Source organism: Platichthys flesus, chromosome 19, assembly GCF_949316205.1.
Source record: "Platichthys flesus chromosome 19, fPlaFle2.1, whole genome shotgun sequence".
In the NCBI taxonomy this organism is placed as follows: Eukaryota; Metazoa; Chordata; class Actinopteri; order Pleuronectiformes; family Pleuronectidae; genus Platichthys; species Platichthys flesus.
In genome coordinates this window covers 7,831,905-7,854,915 of record NC_084963.1, presented here as the reverse complement: position 1 = coordinate 7,854,915, position 23,011 = coordinate 7,831,905, and the positions used below count along the sequence as shown (strand labels likewise).

At 40.8% G+C, this 23,011-nt stretch overlaps 2 protein-coding genes across 2 annotated transcripts; both read left to right on the top strand.

Moving 5' to 3' along the window:
* The first annotated feature begins 6,039 nt into the window (after positions 1-6,039).
* slc2a11l (solute carrier family 2 member 11, like) lies at positions 6,040-10,826 on the top strand. Its single transcript, XM_062413041.1, has 12 exons — positions 6,040-6,157; positions 6,458-6,556; positions 7,049-7,209; positions 7,344-7,468; positions 7,665-7,794; positions 8,005-8,153; positions 8,264-8,451; positions 9,051-9,161; positions 9,405-9,506; positions 9,613-9,688; positions 9,801-9,928; positions 10,039-10,826. Exons 1-12 carry the CDS (start codon positions 6,134-6,136, stop codon positions 10,249-10,251), a joined length of 1,506 nt encoding a protein of 501 aa, XP_062269025.1. The 5' UTR covers positions 6,040-6,133; the 3' UTR covers positions 10,252-10,826.
* A 498-nt stretch (positions 10,827-11,324) lies between these two features.
* Positions 11,325-19,849, top strand: nt5c2l1 (5'-nucleotidase, cytosolic II, like 1). The gene is made up of 18 exons (XM_062413064.1): positions 11,325-11,547; positions 12,538-12,611; positions 12,692-12,809; positions 13,133-13,228; positions 14,305-14,396; positions 14,609-14,666; positions 14,811-14,904; positions 14,992-15,045; positions 15,129-15,212; positions 15,298-15,333; positions 15,413-15,520; positions 15,609-15,675; positions 15,932-16,102; positions 16,196-16,247; positions 16,867-16,927; positions 17,078-17,254; positions 17,342-17,417; positions 17,507-19,849. The coding sequence occupies exons 1-17, from the start codon at positions 11,459-11,461 to the stop codon at positions 17,414-17,416; spliced, it is 1,506 nt and encodes a 501-aa protein (XP_062269048.1). The 5' UTR covers positions 11,325-11,458; the 3' UTR covers position 17,417; positions 17,507-19,849.
* The last annotated feature ends 3,162 nt before the right edge of the window (positions 19,850-23,011 follow it).

The following is a 23,011-nucleotide window of genomic DNA, read 5'->3' as shown; positions in this document are numbered from 1 at the left end:
GCGTGCCCGGGACGGAATTCACAGCGTAATCGCTCCGTCCCTCCGTCTTGTTACCTTATACGTATATGTCTCAGACTCTGGATGAAGGAAGTCAGGAGTGCGTTTTCAAACTGTTGTCACTTTGCAAAGTCAAGAATACCTGGTTATTTCACAAAAACCTCTGACTTCAATGCTTGCAACCTTCTAACATTTTGCAAGCATTTCTTATATAAAAATGACTGGCACTTTTATGAGCTCTGCATGTTTCATCCTCAAATGTTGTGTGTGCGTCTAACAAAAACAACTTGAACCCAGGAGTCTGGCACTGTGCTGCCTTGAGTGAATCTACACTGACGACTGCTTATCCCCACGTCTGACACCAGCTGCATCACTCACCTCAGCTCCCGTTTGATCTCTTGACTCCTGCAGCCGGATGCAGTTTGGGTGAAATAAGAGAAGTCCTCCTACATCTGTCACAAGAGTCAGATACAACAATGAATGTTAAGTTATGCTCTTCAAGGTGACTTAGCTTTACAGTAAGATAACAAGACAACAGGTGCACAGACACTGCTTGTTGCTCTGCTTGGCTGAAATGGAGAAGCACTTAAATATGATCATACACTTACTGTGTAATGTTTGCAGTGTTGACAATCTCATTTTAACATTTTAGTTTGCTCACATTTGTTAGTTATCTAAATGTAGAGCTGCTGGGAATGTCGTTAGTTTCGCGAGTTGATCATAAACCGAAGTACAGGACAGAAATGGCCGAATGGTGCAAAATGAAAAGTGAAGGGATCATCGAGTTTCAAAGGGAAACCTGAATGTGATAAAGTTTCGAGTTTATGCATCAAATTTCATCTCTTTACTCACTAAGCTGTCTCAGGCAACATCAACATTCGTTTTCTCTCCGTGACCCCAGGCGATACTCAATTCACAAGACACAGAATAAACTCAAACCAGAGAGAATCTAACAGATCATATTTCAATTTTTTTTTAATTTGATACAATGAGATAAAAATATATTTCACGTTCCACAGTTTCGTTATAGAAGCCATGCTTTTAAACAAATAAAAAGGGGTTCTACCAATTCATCTACCAAACTAAAGTTCGCCTCCTGATCTCTCAGTTGGGACTCACTGCAGGAAGTAAGGCCCAGGTGAGCCCCCCTTCCCCCTTTATATACTCCACCCTTTTCCCTGAGCTTCCTGTTCTCTTTCCCGCCACATCCATCTTTCCCATCCCATCTCAACAACCCTGGTTTTGTGCTTGTTTCCAGTTTTATAGGCAAGCTGTTTCTCCCCCTCTTGTTTCTTATTGCTAAACTAAGGTAATGACCAGCTGGCTCTAGCTTTGTATTTAGGAAGAGAGTCTAACTTTCCAACATTTCTGCTGCTCCAGAGAAAAGTAGATCAGTTTGAGTGCAGGTGCACATTTTATGTCTGGCCTGTCCAGTTGATAATGCTCAGTAAAAACAGAAAATACATAGTTTTGATCTGTAATTTATCTCTCCTCCATCTCCCCCTCCCCCCCCCCCATCTCTATCTCTCCCCTCTTTTCCACAGATCTCTGCTCTCATACCCATTTTCTCTGCTCACCCCAACCAGTGGAGGCAGATGGCCCCCGTCACTGAGTCTGGTTCTGCTTGAGGTTTCTCCCAATTTGTACTCTCCACAGTCGACAAAGTGCTGCTCATTGTGGAAACTTTGGGTTCCTCTATTATTTTTAAGGTCTTGACCTTCTATGTAAAGAGCTGTAAGATAATGTATATCCTACATGAGGTTATATAAAAATAAAATTGAAATGAATAGAAATAATTCTTGCAATGGGCCTTTCTGGATTCGGAAAATACACAATTTCTTCATTTCTATCTAAATTTATCTTCACCTGCATTTCTAATGTCCTGAGCATGCAGGGTAGCTTATATAGTATTACAGGACACACTCATCAGAGTAGAAGTTGTAAACGTTGCTACCGGACTGCAGCCCCCACTCAGATAATGAGAATGTAGTGAGTATGTGTCTGAGCCTGAAAAGCTCCTTGTAAAGTGAACCTGTGAGCCATTCATTATTCATGGTGATAAAGCGTTACCATGACTCTCTGTCTGCTTGGGAGGACCTTAGGAGTTTGGCTCGGGTCCTTAAGTGTCTGTTTCTGCTGCCAAGTGTTTGATGGCCTGTAACGGAGAGTCCAGACTCAGAGATACATGCAGCGTTTGTTAGAGGATACATGCAACTGCTACTGCCGCTTCATGGCAAATTTAACGTTAATTCATCAGAGCGACGATGTCCAAGGTCGATTATTTGATTCACTCATTACTCAAAGCTCCATTTTGGGGGGTTCCTCATGCAGAACTTCATCATAGTTCACAGAATAGTTAAGTGTTCAGTGTGTAAGATTAAGGTGAAAGGGATCTATGAGCAGAAAGTGAACATAATATAATCCTAGAGATGTTTTCACTAATGTGTTTCATCTAAAGTTGTACGAATTGTTGTTTCCTGTACCCTAGAATGAGCCCTTTATATTTAAATACTTTATATATACATCTACGGAGGCTGCCATGTTCTTTAAAGTAGCCTAAACTGGACAAACCAAACACCTTTTGAGTTTTTATGACAATTTAATGTTTCCACAGGTTCTCTTCCATGTTTGGAAGGGGAGGGGGAGGTGAGGAGTGTTTAGCTGCAACTTGCAACTTCACCACTAGGCAGCACTTAATTCTACACACTGAACCTTTAAAAGCCAAATGACAAGACAACAAAGTAATCTGTTCAAATATCATATATATAGAATGGTTTGAATGGCAAGTTTCCCAGGTGCTGTTAACCTTTACCAAATCTTATTAAACTGTGTTGGATATGAATACTGCTGTGGATAGAATATTTTTGAAATACCACAATGATAAAGACTAATTGAAACGGTTTTATTTCATTCTTTAGCTGACTGAATTTTACATACAACGCTTTTCCACTGTTGTTGATCACTGAAAGGTCTTTACAGGACAAGTCACATTCACCCTATCACACAGTATCCTACTCCACGGACCCTTAACACAGGTTAAACCCCTGACCTTCTAATCAGTGGACCACCCCCTCTAACAGTCACACCCACAGTATTTTGCAAGTTTGCAACAGATTAGTCAAAACAACAAACTTCAGGGTTGTGAAGCTCAGGAAAAGCTTTTAATGTGAATAAAAACTGTTATTGTTAGTGGTGGTACTAGTAGTAAATATCATAATAATATATATTAGTGGTAGTAGTGTAGTTGTAGTAATAGCTGTAGCAGTGGTAGTACTAGTATTCTTGTTACGATTGTTATTTACTAATTCTAAAAAATCTAAATGATAATGTAACATACTGTTGCTTATTAGACATGTTTATCATAATTGTATCCACCATCTTTCAGTAGCATATAAGCATACTAACATTTACAAATGATAAGTTAAAATAAAATACAGGAAAGGATAATATTCTTGTGAGGGGTGATGAACTTTCATAGAAGTTGCCAAAGTCATGAAGGAATGGAAGGCAATATTAAGCTTAGCAGGCTAAATGTTCACCACAGTTACTATAATAAGCTGCTCATGACTCAGCGTGTATTCTACTGTAGTAAATGTATAACAGTAGCACAGGTACAGTATTAAACTTAATAAGTGACTCAGTGACGTCAGGCCTTGTTCATACTTCACATGATACTGGTAATGCAGATTAAGGCCAAGTATGAGCAGGGTTCATCCTCAAAGTTACACACAGCCCCCGTTCCTCTGCAATCCATCAGATATAATAAGACTGTAGCAGCAAAGCCTTTCGATCTTTTTACATGAAAAGTATTGGTTGTGTTGTGTACTTTAGCTTTAAAAGCAGTGATCATCACAGCTCTCAGTGTCTTCCACACAGGGTTGTTTGTTGTTTTGTGGCTGAAGCTGCAATCAGAGCGTTCGAGAGGGGAGCACAACCGCCTCCCAGTGTGCGGTCGGACAAAGAGACTCACAGCTGCTCAAAATAACTTCTATCCAGCAATAAAGTCCACAGCGTTCAGCTGGTTTGCAGTCGAACAACTGGTGTGCATTGGTGTTGCTAAAGAGACCCTGACCTTCGTAACATGTGCAGGGTAATAAGTTTGATACCAGAGCTGTGATGTCACCCTGCAGTTAGCAGATGTACTTCATCTGTTTTGGTCATTCAAAGATATGATAGGAGTTTTATATCTCAGTTTTACAGCCATGAGATTTAGTTTGTCTCTTTTCTGATACAATTTCAGGCTCTTCTATCTCCTATCTGATCTCAATGGCTGTTGACCAGTCACCCTGCTCCTCTGCCTTTGTCAGGTTCAATATACCCACCAGCTCCAATTCATAACGCACTATCTGGGGCCACTTTTCCTACATCAAACACAATGAGGTGCATCTCTGTCGCAGTGACCCAGTTTCCTCTCTTCCTCCCCTCTTGTTTTATCTGCAGGAACCGGGTGACACTCGTTCTCCGTCAGATTAAAGATTGATTGTCTCCTCAGTAAAGGACGATGCACAATTGGTCTTCCTCTGATTCTTAATCCCAATAAATTATTCAAGTGTTTATAGAAGAGAGCTATTGAAATTAGCTGTTTGCTTCTTCATGTTTTCATCCTCAATGATTAATATTGTTTGTCTGGTGATTATTGTGTTACCTTTTACCTTAACTTAACTTAACAATATTTTCACAATATAGCAATATGATTTTGCCACATAATGATATCATTTAGGTTTCTTGTCATTGATGCCTTTGTGGATACATCAGCGATTACTCTGTAGACTTTATATGAAGATGGACGATATGAAAGTAAGTTAAACTTTTTAATAGTTCTTTACATGGGGTGAAAATAATGAGAAGTGGAGACATCGTTATATACAGTTTACGGATAACTGATTCATTCAGTAACACAGGGCACTTATGTTTGTGCAGCGTCAGCCACTTTGATTTGAGGATATTTTTGAAACACTGATACAGATGAGAGAATAAATGCCTAAGTTGTTACATCATCAGTCGTCCCTGCTCGCGTAGAGATGTAAATAGAGCCCCTCTGGCTCCTGCAAGGAACTTTCATCTCCTGCAGGAATCGTTCCCCCTGCTGGCTTTTTAGATCTTTCAGCTTCTCAGTGTCTCAGTATCTGGGGCATGTTGTCATTTAAAGCCGCCACCTCCCGCGGAACGATGCAGGACAGCCGTCACCAGCTCCTTCCTGGAGGTCAGCTCTGTATGAGGGTGCAGTCTGCTCGGTGCAGAAATAAACCTCAGCAAGGAAGCTTTCTGTTTTAGTTTGTGAAACCCTCATTAGAATCAGGGTTGCATCAACTTGGTAAGGACAAACTCCAACAAAGGTTTCCAGCTAATGGTGACAAGTGCAAGGTTATCAGGGGAATTGCATCTTAAAGGAGCAGTTTGACATTTTGTATAATAGGCGTAGATTATACTAGAAGACGTAGATCGATTGGATCCATCAACTCCTTCCTGTTCTGATCTACGCTAAATGACAAACTCCTGATTCTTCTCATCTGTAAACCGAGAGATCAGTTAACTTGTGAAAGGCTGATTTTAAGGAAGGGGGGAGGGAGAGACATTGTCTTAGTAATTTGAGTTTTCCAGCAGGATGTAGTTACTGTTTCGTTGGTTTCCCAAGCTTTTAAATAAATTGCATGACAATAAATAACTTTCTTTTGTACAGCCGGTCCAAAGTCTCTCATCATATTTTGGCAAAATCCCTGAGCAAACAGATCCCAGATCCACAGATCTGCAGATACTTTTGCTAAGTGACGTAATATACTTACTAGCCCCTCAATCTAAGCTTAAGCAATACAACTAAATGCCTAACCCAGACCCTAACCTCAACTCAAGTCAAACAAATTGTCAAACTGGTCCTCACACAGATAGAAGTACAAGTACAATGACATAATGCTTTATGTTAACCAAACCCTAATTCTAAACCTGAAATCAAAGCTTAACTCTCAAAAAAGCAGTGTCCACTCATGGTGACACGAGCTAGGACCAGGCGGTTGCGTTCTTCCCTTCGTTTGCATGTGGTCTATGCAGAAAGTTAATAATTCCTGTTCGTCTGTCACAGTGGTTTAAAATGTGAATGATTTGAAAACACTCCAAAGATCACAACGACCAGAATCCAGCTATGTCACAATACTTATCGCTCCTGGTAAGTTGCCTTTAAAATCGTATTTTGGGTCTCAACTTTGCATTTGTTTACCGTTTTGAGAACGCTTCATTATGCAGACAAATAGCAAAAACTACAGCTAATTAAAATTAAATACTCTGAGTGATTGCTGTAGTGCAGCTTGCTGAATCAACATTGAATAATTTAACACCAGCGTTGACGAGTGAATAAGCTTTGGGCAATGTGTTAATAGAAAGGGAGAACTTGTTGTTTTACATCAAACTAGAATGTACGAAGCTTTGTCATTTCTGAATATAACATACGCACGCTCCATCTCTGCAGCTGGACTGCCCTGTGGTGATCGCTGCCATTTTTATCACTGGCATTGGAGGAACGTTCCAGTATGGATTCAGTGTTTCTGTGTTGACCTCCCCCTCTGAGGTAAGTAGAAATATTATTTTCAAGAATCACAAATTAATGTCAACAAATTAAGAGACATACAATAAGTTCTTTTGGAAAAGGTTTTAAAGAATCAGTGTTTGGAATCTGGTGACCTCTAGTGTTGAAGGTGTGTGTTGCAGCTGAATACCCCTCCCCCTCCCAATTCAAACACGCGAGAGAGCCATCAGTTGCCTTAAAAACTCAAAAAGGGTTTAGTTTGTCCAGTGTGGGCTATTGCAAAAAACATGGCAGCCTCCATAGAGAGGACTATTCTACAACAATTCGTACAATTGGGATGAAACACACTAGTGAAAACATCACTAGGATTATTTCATATTCAATTTCTGCCTTTCAATCAATAGATCCCTTTCATCTGATTTTCTCACACATTGGACCATTAAACACAACTGCATTGCACCTCATTGGAATGAAAACCTGATAAATGCTGCTTTTGAAGCAAAGTGATATTTAATGCACTTGTGGTTTGAGCAGTTTATAAAGGACCTGGTGAACAGGACCTGTCTGCAAAGATATGGCATCTCGCTGGACAAGGGGCAGGTGTCTCTCATCTGGTCCTTCACTGTCTCTATTTTCTGCATTGGGGGGTTACTGGGGGCACTGGTGGCCGGGCCGTTGATGTCGAAATATGGCAGGTTAGTGGAGACAAGTAGAAAATACATAACTTCTGCTAATGTCACATCCAAGAATTAACAAAATTCCGTTTTTAGCTTTGTTTTCCTGATTTTTTTGGCTCAAAAGCAGACGTCTCTTTCTCCTCATCCATCAGAAAACAATGTCTCCTGTTCAACAATTTTACGGCTATTTCCGGAGCTCTGTTGATGATCCTCAGCCAGAAATTCATGTCCTTTGAGATGATCATGGTGGGACGATTACTCTACGGCATTAATGCAGGTAAATCTACTCGGTGGAGAACGCCATTACACCTCTCTCTTTCTTTCTTTTTCTCTCCATCACTCTCAAACAATCCATTTCTATTTAAACCTGCGACTCTTATACTTCGAAGTTCTCTCACCCAATTGTCACCCAGTTATTGATCTGTATTGACTCCCCCTGAAAATGTATGATTCCCTCTCGTGGACGCCTCCAGGAGTGAGTCTCTCGGCTCACACCATGTACCTTGTTGAATGCGCCCCCAAGAAGCTGCGAGGGATGGTGGGAGTGACCGTCGGCACCTTTGTCTCCTTCGGCAAGTTCAGTGGTCAGCTGCTGGGGATCAGGTGAGGTCGATCCCCATGGGCGCAGGTGGTGGTCAGTTTAGATCACAGCTCAGGGGTTCTACTCAATGGGTGGGTTAGGGGAGGACATCCAATTCATAGGGCCGTGGTCAGATCAGTCAACTATATCATAGATTGCTTTGAAAAGGTGTTCATATATTCTAGCTGATTAACAATAAATGGAGAAGACATGAGCTGAGGTCTCTCTTGCAGCGAGTTACTTGGAACAGAGAAGAGGTGGCCCTGGCTGCTCGGTTTCAACGGTTTCACTGCGTTACTCCAGCTCGCCACCCTGCCCTTCCTGCCGGAGTCTCCCAGCTTCCTGCTCCTGAACAGAGGCGACCGTGAGGCCTGCAACAAAGGTGTGAGAAAGCTTCTTGTTTTTTAACCTCAGGGGGATCCTTTCTGCAAATAAAAGCTTTTTCACGTTACTTGTGTTATCACCAACTAAATCTTTGTTTTCCCCCCTCAGCTCTAAAGAGGCTTTGGGGCGATAAGGACTACACCTGGGAGGTGGATGAGATGATGAAGGAGAAAGCTGCCATCCAGGGTGTCCGCAACCATTCAGTGATGGAGCTGATTCAGAACAAAAATGTCCGCTGGCAGCTGATCACCATCCTCATTACCTTCACTGGACTTCAGCTCTGTGGCATCAATGCAGTGAGTTACATGTAATATACAGATGGGGAGGATAAAGTGAACTTACAGCATCCTTCAGCCCTGTCTGACGTTTGACCTCTTGCTCAAGGAAATGTGGGGTGAAGAATTAATATTCACTTTTATGTTTTTTCCTTCTGATTTTGTTCAAATGTTGAGGCTGAACATACAGTATCTTTTGATTGTTAGGATATTTGATTAAGTTATTTGATATATTTAGTTGGGACATGTCGAAAGAAGCTAAAGACAGAACTTGTTGATCCGTGTTTGATCACAAATGTCAACCGACGTTTTTTTCACAGTATTTACATTTGTAAGCATTAGTTCAATTGATGTTGGTAAGTGATGTGTTCAAGGAACCATGGAAAATACTTGAAATCAAGAAAACATAAAAAATAAACCTTCACAAACGATTTATATGTGAAAAAATACAAAGCAGATTTAATGAAAATGTTCTTATATTTTGAAATGACCATCCTCAGTGTCCAGAGCTTCGTACTGATTAACTTTCCAAACTAGAGAATCTCTTGCTAAAACCAAACAGAGACTGTGTGCAGATCTGACCTCTTTAATATCTTTTCTTTCTTGCTTTTATTCTCCAGGTCTACTTTTATTCTTTTGATGTGTTTCGTGCGGCAGGAATTCAAGAAGGGCAGTTACGTTACGCTGCTTTGGGAACGGGGCTGTGTGAGGTGTGCACCTCCATCGCCTGCGTGAGTCTCACTTCTCTGATCTCACATCATGTCCCACATCAGTTTTATGGTCTATGAAGTATCCCCCTCACGTCCTGACATGGATGCTTCGGTGATTTAGGGGAACTGAAGTCTGAGAAAAGGCCCGTTCCTGTGCTCTCTCCGGGCTCTCGTGTAATGGGACTCCTCTGTGACAACCTGTCCCAATGTGCAGTTATAGCTTCCTCCTGTGGTCGGCTGGTGAAATTGTGTTTGATGTTGCAGTTCATGTTTATTGAGAGCACCGGGAAGAAAGTGCTGCTGTATAGAGGATACCTGGCGATGTCAGTGACGCTGGTTCTCCTCACCATCACTCTGTTCCTGCAAGTGAGTCGCCTCTAAATCAGCCGCTGATCTTAGCTCATCTCTGCAGAGGTGGATGACAACTGACAGCCACTGACATTACTCATGAATGTCCTTCTTTTTCCCTCAGACTCACATCTCCTGGATGCCGTACTGCAGCATGCTCCTCATTTTCCTCTTCATCTTTTGTTTCGCCAGTGGACCATGTGCGTTTCCCACAGGAGCTCTCAGCTATTTATCAAGGGTTTCACTTTTAAGCATTTCCTCTTTGAATCAACAATGAGCTGCATAAATCTCTCTAATGCTCTTGTCCTTCAGCTGGAATAATAGCTCCTCTTCCAGGGGAACTCTTCACCCAGCCATTTAAATCAGCTGCATACACCCTCGCCTGCACTCTCAACTGGACAGGCCTGTTTCTGCTGGGGATGCTCTTCCCTGTCTTAGTGGTAGGCACTTTCTTTTCCTGGTAGAAATTTGTATATCTTTAAACTGGGAGAGGTGAATTGAGATCAAATGCTTCACTCACAAGTGTCTTGTCAACACCTTTCCTCTCCAGGACTATATGGGTTACTTTTGCTTCCTCATCTTCCTGTTCTGCTGCACCGGCTGTGGCCTGTTTGTGTGGTTCAATGTCCCAGAGACCAGGCACAAGACAGCGCTGGAAATCGCCGCAGACTTCGACAGGATGCATCGCAAATCTGGGGAAGCAAAGAAACAATCCACAGAGCAGGACCTCAACGTGGTCAAATCCCACGAGACCAAATTCTGATCCTATTCACCAAGCATAACAGTTTAAATTGCATTCTTGAGTTTTTACATGTGTGTTTAAGAGAATGTGTGTTGTTATTCTAGTACTACTTTGAAAAGTGGTCATTGGTGTAGAGACCTTTCATCTTTGTCCTTTTAGTTAAAAGCAGCTTCAGCTTTGGCCCTGGACATTATCAGTGGTGTGTGTGTTTGTGTGTGTGTGTGGGTGGGTGTGTGGGTGGGTGTGTATGTGGGTGTGTGTTTGACGTCAGGCATCAGAACATCTACTGAACAGTTACATGCTGCACAGGGTGGGGGTGGGGGGGGCACTTTTGCATTGTGTGTGTTTATCTATAAGAAACTTGTGTGGTGAACATTCACTTTTTATGAGGGACTTGATATTTCTTCTGACACGAATATTGGGCTTTTTGTACTGTATCCTGATCTCATAAAACATAATGAATTAAAGTACATACAGTACAGTGAAGTATTAAAAAGCATCTGCATCAATGATATGCTATACTGTGATTAATTTAGCTCTGACACAAGTGTTTCTGCTTTTGTGTTACTAATATATAGTATGGGTATATTATGCAAATAAAGGTCTTATGAGACAAAAGCTCTTATTTTATTACAAACATCAGACATTTCATAAGCACAAACACAACAATAAAACCAGAGCACAGACACAACATACTCAACAATAACAAACACAACTTTACAATAACAATATTTCATTGTTATGTCACTGTCATTGTTATGTCACAGTTTGTTTCTCCGTAACAAACTAGAGAAATGAAAGTGAATCTCTGAGGTTGTGTTCTGAGTCATGAATCCTTCAGGTGTGTGAGATCTTGTTTTGGTGAACGTGGCTGAGCTGCGGGTCACAGCAGGACTGGTGCACCTCGGGGGAAACTCCTTCCCATTGCGCAGGCGAGTAGCCGCGGCACATGTGCGCGCCTCTGATAACACAATCTGCACTGCAAAGCTGAAAGTTTTGCTGGCGATTATGTCACAAACGTGCAGGGTCAGAGGGCTGCACGTGGCTGTCACGTAAGCTTTGACATCACCGAGGAGTTTAAAAGTCACAGGGTGGAGTTCCAGCATAAAAACGAAACTCACTGCTAACAACACTCGGGACTACGCCTCCAGAAAACATGTTGTTTCGTTTAAATGCCTCCTCCAGTGAAGTGTAGGGTTTAAAGAGAACATCCCTCCGCTGCGGCTGGATGCTTCCTTCACTTTTCACGATGGACTTGAAGACTTATGCCAGCAGCTCCCCGGATGAAGCCAGGGTGAAGAGAGGCTTTGACCAAAAGTGAGTTCATTTATTTCTGGTCTAATATCAAACTTGCAACGGAGGAGCTGAGGAACTGAACATCCAGTCAGGTGAAAGCTGGGATAATAATTTGTGTGGTTGTATTGAAATCCATCCTCCTGATGTCTTCCTGGTGAATAAATGGCTTAGTCCTACATTATTAAACATATTACTCATGCAGTATTTTATCTGATGCCACAATTACAATTTACACAACGTTAATAATCTCCATCAGTCTCTCCTCACCTGCTTCTATCCTCTGCAGGTTTAAACCCTATCGAATGAATATTTAAACCAGTAGATACTGAACCCCCCCCCCCGCTCGCCAGCTTTTATTTGCTGGATTGATCTCAGGAGGAAAATCTGCTCATCAGCAACGCGCTGACATAAACAAGAGCTCGCAGGTAAATTATTTACAGCAACCCTATATAGATGAGCTGTCAGGGAGTGTTGAGACGGGGCCGGCTGGCCCGGGACCTGCTGAAGATAGAGACCTCTCTGTCTCAGTCAGGGTGTCACTGATAAAGAGGAGCATGACGGGAGTGGGTGACACAGGAAACCATGTTGTTAAAAAACATATCACTCATCTTTCGGGCTTTTATGATGCTCAGACTGTAATTGGTGGTAAAGATAGCTGAGGGCCATGATAAGATCTCCTGCCTCCACCCTGCTCCATTCCCTTTAACAAGGTAACTCATTTGGAAGTCTGCAAGTTCCTTCAAGTTCCTGTGACAGAATTGGGTCGTTAAAAAACTCAGATACTATGTGAAAACAGCCTCTGGTCGAGGATTAGTGCAAACAAGCTCATAAGCCCAGAGGCGCTGCAACAGGGTGCATCTCAACAAACCACAATTCCACCTCGGGCCGGGTTGGATTGTCCACTGAACCCCATATCCACAAGGTCTCCTCCACTTCTCCTCAGGCCAGGCATGTTCTCCTGGTCATGTGGCCGCAGACTTCAGCTGTGTTTCTTGTGTTGTTTGATCGCAGGGTGTTCGTCAACAGAAGTCTGACGCTGGAAAACATCAAATGCTACGGCTTCGACATGGACTACACGCTGGCGGGTATGAGAAGTCAAAGGTCACCTTAAAAGTGCTGAATCTATTCTGGATTCTCTCATGAGCAGGTTTGTATTTATTTCCAGTTTACAAGTCCCCTGACTACGAGAGCCTGGGCTTTGAGCTGATAAGAGACAGAATGGTGTCCATTGGATATCCTCATGAGCTCCTACGATACACATACGACCCCAGCTTCCCCATACGGTCAGTTCTTAACTCCTCCTCTTTACCTGATGCTCAAAATCTCAATTAAGCCGATTGGTATACAAAATAAAAGTAAGAGTAAAAATATATTTGATAGGTTTTGTGTTTATAATTTATCTTTCATTTTGCCTGTATTTGTTGCCAAGGGGACACAATTGGTGAAAGGCATGTTATTATTTCTTACTAGTGATGTAATCAGCCATACAACAATGATCTTGTTTCTAAATTCAAGGATAAAGCCAGAATTACTAAAGAAATAAGTCGAAAATAAGAATTTGTGAATTACTCATTCTCCTCCACCCTCTTTTCTCCTCCATCTTTAGAGGTTTAGTGATCGACACCACATATGGGAACCTCCTGAAGGTGGACTCCAACGGGAACATTTTAGTTTGCAGTCACGGCTTCTGCTTCCTTAAGGGGTAAAGTTAAACTTTTTTTGAGAATACAGTACAAATACTGTTGAATCAATACACTGTAAAAAAACTCCCTTCAGTTTATAAAACTCTTACAATCAGCTCCATTAAAGACAGATGTGACATCAAGGCTTGTATGTGTTAATGAAGCAGTAATAGTTTTCTGCATGAGAACTTTAACTTTTATAGTTAATGTGTAACGTGCTGATAATATTTATGTATTATTAATTTTACTTTTAGTTGCAATGGAGTATCTTTACCACATGGTGTTGGTACTTTTACTTGAGTAGAACTTCAAGCTCTCAGATGCAACATCCGTCGGACTCAGCATTTGCTCCAGATGTTCACAGCTGCCCTGTGAGTGAGAGAGTAAAAGTCTTTATTTCAGTTGGAATAGATCAGATATATTTAAGGTGCATGTATAAATCTATATTCATTCTTTCTACTCAACAGTTAATGAAGCAGTTATTTTGTTTGCTTAATAAAATATAACAATGTAGCATTCTACACACTGAGTACTTTTATTGTTGATATATATTCTTATGGATTCCTCAACCTCCACGACATAAATTCAAATGTTTAATCAAATTTGATTCAGTAAAGTCAAATATATTTACTGAAATATGAACACATTAATCAGTTTGCAGACTTTTATTCCTGAAACAAAAAAGTAGTCTGTAAATGTACTTTAGAATTATCTGTAAAGAGTGGTAATTATGTAATTTGATAAAAAAAATGATCCACCTTCAGTTTAATTGAAATCTGATTCAGCGAGTTAGTTATTTAATGAGAAGGGAAACACAAACAGCCAGTGTGACGCTCAACGAGGAGCTGACTAGGGTGATTACACTTGTTTTCTGGTGGTTACCCACACGCACACTCACACACACACACACACACATATACGCAGACACATACGCACATGGATACGCAGACAAGCACACACCCTACTGATATCAGCTGCAGATACACATGTTTCTCAGTTATGTTTTTTTAAGATAATCACAAGATATTTACCATTTCAGTGTGTTGGATTTTGTGTGTGTTCAAATGTCAGATTGTATAATGTGTGTGTTCCACAGAGAAGACATTCACAAGTACTACCCCAACAAATTCATTCAGAGAGATGACACAGATCGCTTTTACATCCTCAACACACTCTTCAATCTGTCAGGTTTGTTTTTTAGGAATTTTCATTTATTCTATATTATTTCTAATAGAAACAGAAGTGTTTTTGTTTTTCTTTTTTTTCCTTAGCTCCTCAGAATTATTTTTACACCCTTAAATAAGTATTTAGTTTGCTAGAATGTTTAACTAACTGAAAAAACTAAAGTAGGTAAAATCGATCATGTGATTGGCTGGTGTTTTCTTTTTTGTACATTGCAGAGACATATATCTACGCCTGCCTTGCCGACTTCTTCACCAGATGCACCAGATACACAAAGTGAGTTTTATCGCCCCCCCGTGAGCTTGTAAGGTTTCTTTCTTCTTCGGTTACCTCGCAGATTTGGACTATTATAAATAAGCTTGTGATGTATTTGTTATTTAACCTGCCAGCCCTCTATCTCTGCTGTTAAACCTCCTGCAGCCTCCTGAAAGGTTACCAGCACGGAGACTTGTTCATGTCCTACAGGAGCATGTTCCAGGACGTTCGAGACACCATGGACTTCATTCACGAGACGGTGAGTCAACGCAACACGTAAGACATACAGCCGATGTGAGTCCTAATTTGTCCATATTCTAAATGTGAACCTCCGTGTGCTGCATAGGGAACCCTGAAAGAACGAACTATCAAGAATTTGGAGAAGTACGTAATCAAAGATGTGAGTAAACTGCCAACATTAGGCACCAAAATGCGTTTTATTTTGAAAACAAACGGCTGAGGTTTCAAATTCATTTTTTTCAGCCAAATATTCGTGTTCTCTTGTCTCGGATTAAAGAGGTAGCCAAGGTTTTTCTTGCCACCAACAGTGACTACGGCTACACTGAGGTGAGGAATACAAAACTGATGAAACAATGGAAATTAAAAGTAAACAAAGTTATTCTGACCTCTTTTTCCTTCTTTTTTCATCAAGACCATTATGAAATACCTGCTTGAGGATTATATCAAGGTAAGGCAATCTTAATTTAGATTTTAATTCATCGGAAAATATAATGTTTATGTGTATTTAACCTCATTTTTCGAACTAGACTGGAAATCCGAAAACGTCCTGGCGCTCCTTCTTTGACCTCGTGGTCGTGGACACCAGAAAACCTCTGTTCTTCGCTGAGGGGACGGTGCTGAGACAAGTGGACACGGTACCAAAGAGTCTCTCTGCAGATTTACATACTAATGACAGTAGTGACCGACGGCAGCTTCTGATAATGTGCTGTATTTCTTACGCAGAACACAGGAAAGCTTCGGATCGGGACGTACACAGGCGGCCTCCAGCACGGCACCGTCTACTCCGGAGGTGAGATTCAGAGTTTAGACGTTTGTTTTCAGAGGATTAGAAGCAGCAACAAAGAACTCGTACTTCATCTTTGCTCGCTCTGTGCAGTTTTGAGATTTTAAACCTTATTGTCAAATTCAATTTGGGCTATTTTGATCACCAGGCAGAGGGTGTGACTCCTACAGGCCTATTAATGAGGTCTACTCTTCACAAGACTAGATTAATAATGTGATCCATGGAAGAACAGAAAGGCCTCACATGTTTTTCTTGGCTGCAGGATCCTCGGACATTGTGTGTGACCTGCTGGACGTCAAAGGTAAAGACATTCTCTACGTTGGAGATCACATCTTTGGCGATATCCTGAAATCTAAGAAGTGTCAGGGCTGGAAAACCTTCCTGGTCGTGCCAGAGCTCTCCAAGGAGCTGCAGGTGTGGGAGGAGAAGAAAAGTGAGAATAAACATGACGTTGTGTCATTGTGATCTTTTTCGGCCGGTTTCAGAGTTGTGACGTTTGCTGGGGTTGTGTTTGTTTGTTTCTCAGATCTGTTTGAGGAGCTGAAACGGCTCGACGTCTTCTTAGCTGAATTCTACAAGTGAGTTTATGTCCTCTTTATTTATCGTACATTTTTTATAAGCCCTAAGTAAACAGTTGGTTTGATCAATGATGAGGTGATAACAGGTTCATGTACAATTTATCTTATTGTTTCCATTCTTTATCTGCTATTGCATGTAAACTATTTTGGATCATATACGCTTGTTTAACACATAACCTATTCATAATAAGTAGTACATATCTACATTGTCAATTAATCAATCTATTCGGCCTCTACAATATTTTTGAGAATGGTGAAAATCTCTCAAATATTTATTCATAATTCCGCAGCTCCTGATTTCAAGGTTGCGACATATTCTATGCCACTAGATGCCGCACTAGCACCACCACTCAGGCAACACACTCCTGTTCTCAGCAAGGTGTGTGAAGGCCCAATGAGCGTGGCACAGATAAATGAAGTCAATTTAGCAACTCAAATTAGCACGTCCACCCATGTTTACATCTTTACATGATATATAACCTTTAGAATGGAAAAAATATGATTTAGCATTCAATGAAATCGAACAACTGCTGGCGGGAATTGAACATTCTATATTTCGAACACTGTTGCGTGACACACACCAGTATGTTGCTAATTCGCTGTGTTTGTGGTTTCGAAGGCACATGGACAGCGGCAGTCGAGAATGTCCCGACATCAGTGATATTCAGACACGAATGAAGGTGAGCTCCACATTTCATCATTTCATTTATCAAGCTGTAGTCATACACAAGGCTTAACACTTGATATAACAAGTACTGCAGTGTTTTTATTTTAACTTCTGTTGCCGAGAGGTTTCTGCTGTTTCTGATGTGTCTTCTTGGTGCTCCCAGGTGTTGACCTACAGGATGGACATGTCCTACGGTCAGATGGGCAGCCTCCTGCGCAGCGGCTCCCGACAGACGCTGTTCGCCAGCCAGCTGATTCGCTACGCAGATCTGTACTCGTCCTCCTTCATCAACCTGCTGCACTACCCCTTCAATTACCTCTTCATGGCTCCCCCTGTCCTGGTCAGTCGCCTCTCTGCACTGTTAATAAATCTGCAGCTCATCGTGGTCATGGCGGTCGTTCTTCATGCCTCACCCTCACTGTTTCAGATGCCCCATGAGGTAGCAGCTCAAAACTCGGCCGACTTTGCTTCATCAGAGCTCTCTGCCGTCACCAAAGGCTGAGGTTAGTATTGATTTTAGCATTTGACCTCTTCTTTACTGATCTTTGTTAGCATCACAAGGATCTGTTATTAACATGTTCCTCTCTTGTAGGACTGAGATGAGACAGAAGAACAAACGACCTCCTACATGTTACAGTCTTCATTTTGACTTTTGCTGGTGGAGTTTGTTGCAGCTATGACTCGTCTACTTTAACACACAACTCACCTACTGCTCCCCCCACTGGACATGAAATACATTCCTGTGCAACACTTACCAGACAAATCCACGAGCGACGCTGTGATGAGATTTTATTTTATAGGGTTATTTTATATAAGAGTGACAACTTTTGTGAACTTTTCATGTGATGTTTAAGAAGTGATGTATTTGTTAAATTTCTGTTAAATTATTCCAATAAATTGTATTTGAAGGACGATAACTTTTACCAAGGCGCATTTGTTGTTAGAGGATCTCAGCTGATGTTGAAGGTCCAGTGGGTAAGATTTAGATGAAAGGGATCTTTTGGCAGAAATTTAATAGAAAATAATCTGTTTTCCTTTGTGTGTTTCATCCAAATTGTACAAATTGTTGTTTTCTTAACTCTAGAATGGGCCTTTATAATTAAATACTTAATATTTAAATCAGGAGTGGGTCCATTCTACGGAGGCCTCCATGTTATTTACAGTGGCCCAACCGGGACAAACTAAACACCTTTTGAGTTTTAAGGCAACTGAAGGCTGCCACTGGTTCTCTGTCATGTTTGCAAGGGGATGGGGGAGATGAGGTGGTATTCAGCTGCAACACGCAACTTCACCACTAAATGTCACTAGATTCTACAAACTGAACCTTTAAAAGACATGTCAATGTTTTATCCTTTTTCTATATCGCTTCTCCTTTGAGGGGTCGGGACAAGCTGGAGCCAATTCCTGAAAAAGAATGTGTTTTGTGGATTACTCTGAGTCACCAGGAAACTGTATATACCTGTTGCTGTTATAAGTTCTCTCTGAGTGCCAAACACAAAAACCCACACCTCTCCAACCTGGGTTCACAAAATCAAAGAAACAAAAGTTGGGAGGTGCTAAAGGCAAGTTGGAGAATTTTGTTTCACCCTTTTGTGTGAACTATACCTTTAAGGTTTCCGTTGCCATTACATTGGTTGTCCACTGGATGGCAGCGAATCACCTCTGCATCCAAGTGTGTGAAATGACTGAAAGAGTCAAGATTATTTTTATTCTCTACAAAAAAAGATCAAATCTCCCATGAATCCCCAGGGGGACAGTAAACACTGTGAATTCAGCAGCTCCTCTCTGAAAGGACTTACACCAGTGTGTGTTTTTGTATTTATCTAAATCTAATTTGGCTCCTTGAAGCATCTCCTGGTACCGGGGGACTAAACTAGTGTCTTCACTCATCAACAAAAGCAGTGAAATAACCCAGATGTGATATTTGTGCTGCTTCTAACACGTGAACCCTGGTATGCACTCGCACACACACACGGAAACACACACAAACCTGTGAATTGTTGTAGTTCACACACTGTGTATTTGCCCCTTGTTCTGTCTGTGGATCAGACAATCCTACTCCCACAAGACTGAGGCTTTATCAAGAGATAGCTCAGAGGAATGTGTTGTCTCTCTCTCTCTCTTTCTCTCTCTCTCTAAACACACACCCACACACACTATGATATCAGCACTCACTTGCGTTTATCTGTAAGTTGTGTTGTTTCTTTGAACAGGAAATACACATTGTCCTTGCAGGGCTGAGGTGTGACGAGAATCCCACTTTTCCGTCACATGTATTAAACTCTGTAGAAAATCTTCACAGGTGAAGAAGAGGAGGAGGAGACGGAGAAGAAAACTTCGGGGATCAGGAAGAAGTTGAAAACAAGGTTTAAGTTTAGCTTAAAGAAAGAAGAAGTGTCATTTTATTCATGTGAAATGTGACATTTGTGTGTTTACTGAGAAGTTTGCAACAACTGCTTTTAAAAATAACATTTCAGATAATTCAATGACGTGTTTATGTGATTCACGCAACTGTTAAAGAATTAATTCATGGTCCAACTTAACTATTCTTTTTCAGTTTGGATTTTAAGACACTTGCTTCTGCACAGCTCTGCTCTTTCAAATAAAACTTGAGAGGAAGTCCAAATTAGGAAACACCCACTGCATTTTATTGGCACCTCCTCCTCCTTATACACACACCCACACAAAGACACACACACACACTCACACACATGCGTTCCCCAGATGATTTCATTTCCTGAATGAGAGCTATTTCAGTTTATTTGGATTTCCCTTGTCATTGTCTGCCTGTCACCTGTATTCATTGTTGATCTGTTACTTGTTTTTCTTCTCTACTCAATCAGTTGTGTTTTATTTTCTCACCTGAACAAATCCTCAGAGTTCATCTGTCCCGGCTGCTTTTTAGTCCACTTTTTTTTAGACCAATACGTTCATTTTTAATTCTCCTGTCGTCAATCGACTCTGCACATAAACACTCTTGATTTAAAAAACTGACTGTTGAGTGTGATGCATCTGATGCATGAACGTTATCCGTACTTATTTATTAACAGAATTAGTGGTTGAGACAAACTATATGAAATTATGTTATATACATATCTCACATGCATGTGCAGTTAATCCAGCTTAAAAAAATCTCTGAATGTAAATTAAGCCTCAACCAGGACTTTAGCCCTCAGTATAAAAACTGTTATTTTCCTTATTTGTTCTTCTTGGTCTGTGTCTCCAGTGGGATTGACATCTTAGATCACGACCTTGTCAGGACACATACACACACTTGCTCTGTGACACCCTCCACCCACACAACCCAATGCACACCACACGGTGACACTAGAGCCGCCTCAACGTCACCACGCACCTGTACAGCCGAGGTGTGAAAAGTATCAGTGTCTGTGTGCTGTTGTTTCCAGTTTCACCCTCGTGACACTGCACAACTATCTGTTGACCTTAAAGCAACCAGGGAGCTAATGACACCTTTAATAATCCTGTGAACACCAGAGAGAAACACAATCAAAGGTTCAACACCTTTAAATCAGTGGTTTTCTGCTCAGTTTCAAATCTTGTTAAATATCTTTGCTCAGGCCTTCAACACCAAATGTGGATTTTTCCACCTTGTGTATATTATTTACATTTTGCTGTTCAAATTTGAAACCAATACATTTTTCACACCCAAGACTTTAAGCAACTCAAAGTGTTCCCTTTCCCTTTTTTTTACTCAAATTTCCCTATACATTGTATGTTTCATATTTGACCAGTTATTTAAACATCAAACACTACATTTGTTTTATTGTTATTATAGGTTAGCTTAAAAAAAACTGGCCCATCTAAGCATATTTTACAATGAGGTTGTTTGAACAAGGTTTTGCTTCAAATTATGGGGTTATAGTTTTCTTGATTATGGTTAGAAAAATAAATCATTTTACTGAGTGAAAACTTAACGTAAAATTAACTCACTAAGTCATAATTACACTGTTGAATTATTTTACAGTCTTTTCATTAGCAAGCAAACATGTGGACCATTACCAGGTCTGAGATTTCAGTACAAGAGTTTCATAAACATTTCATTTAGGTTTTTTTTATTGAGTATTTATTATTTTTTTCTTTTATACAGTCAGTCAGAAATTAAAGGTGTCAGAGTGGCTATTTGAAGTCTTCACAACATCTAATAACCTCTCAGATGATTAATTCTAAACATCTTATTTAGCTTTGTTAAATAATTTTTTCACAGAAAAATTCAACAAATCAAAACTTGAATTTAATCATCTTTATTCAGAGAGAAGGCGACAGAGACAAATACAACACAAGTGACTAAAACAAATAAAAGATAAACATCCACATTTCTTTCCTGCTAAATATTTAATAGTGATTTAAATGTTGATAAATGAATTGGCAGCAGTGGGATGAAAACCACTCCTGAACAGCAGACTCAAACAAGAGGGGAGAAGAAAATAAACATTTAGTTTTACACTAAGCGGTTTGACAAGGTTGTGTTTTATGTGTGTGGTGAAGAGCAGATGTCATTATCTTTTAATTCTGGGCAGTTTATTCTGCACTGTGGCTTCTCTCATTTACATTCAAAGCTGCTCTGACTTGTTGGGTTTCTGTGCAGGATACTCGCTGCCTCTATGCAGTCAGATAACTGCAGAAGCACCACCGTCCCCCATTCCACACATTCCAGGATTTCCCAGCAAGCATTGCAAGCAAGCCTAAACAAGTCACGTTCTTTACTCCGAGAGAATTTCACACAGTCAAGTGACTGAGGTCTCCTTTTAATTTCCTTTCACAGGGCAACCAATAAACACACTTTCACACCGGAGTCCCTTTTATGCAAAAATCCAGCATCGTTTCTCTTTGACATTACAAACTGTTTTTTTTTTTCCTACACGGGCTGGACAATCTGTTTTTAAACACTGCAGCGTGGAATCTGTGCCCCGGACGTGTGCTTCCTCTCTGCTTTTTAATAATTACTCGTGTCCTTCTGCAGCAGCTTGTAACAGCAACTGGACTGTGGTTAAACATTTCCACCCCGAGAGGTCTGCCGACAGTCATCAAAACAAACAAACCTCTTTACTCTCTTACTTCAGGGTTCAAACACGAGGCGCGCACACACACACAGGAGCAGTGACACCTAATCTCAACACAGAAAGAAAGGAAGAGAAGGAGAAGAAAAAAAACGAGGGGTGGGGGGGAGGAAGAGAGAGAAAGAGAGGGCCTTGCTCCCTACATTCCTCCCTCCCAAACCTCCCCTCCCCCTATCGACCTGCTACCACCGAGGATGCTCAAAAACACACATCGACCTCCCCCCCAACCTCCCTCCTTCCTCCCCCCATCTGCTTATTTAACCATCACCGATACACACGGTCACAGTGTTTGGTGTGACAACAACACAACATACAGGTGAAGACAAACACACAAGAGTCAACATTATGAGGGGGAAAACTGTGGATTTAACAGAGAAAGAGAAATTTGGAAAAACTAAAAAGTCAGATTTAAATAAAGCAGAGATAAATTAAAAGGTATTTAGAGGCATCAGGATTATAATTGTGTTTACCATTTAAATCTCACCTATTGGCTCTTAAGTTCTTTATTTATAGATTAATAGTAATCACATACGAGCTGTGACGTAATCTTAAAGTCTGATAAATGGCAATTTCTAATCCAGATCCCATCTCATAATGAGAAAAAAAAATCATTAAAGCTTTGGAAACCACTCAATATAATTTATTTCCTTCATAATAACTTACTCTTCAACATAAATCACTTTACTGCTGCTTGTTCATTTTAATTTTTTTACGTCACATGTGCTTCTGTCATTCTACACTTGGGTTTAAGCAGCTGAAGAGAGGTTTCCCTGCTCCACCACCTGCTACGTTCATCACTTCCTCACCTTCTTTTCACACAAATTGATTTGAAACGAGCTCTTTAGCACCAGTTTAGTGTGAGCTGGGGCCAAATGCTATGACAATACTATTGCACTGCTAGAATGGATGGTACAGTAGTGCAACATTGTCAAAGCAGCTGACCTCAGCATGTGTCAGCACGTGGATATGGGGACAGCCATTCTTCACTGCCAAACTCCAGTTTCATTTAAATAAGCAAC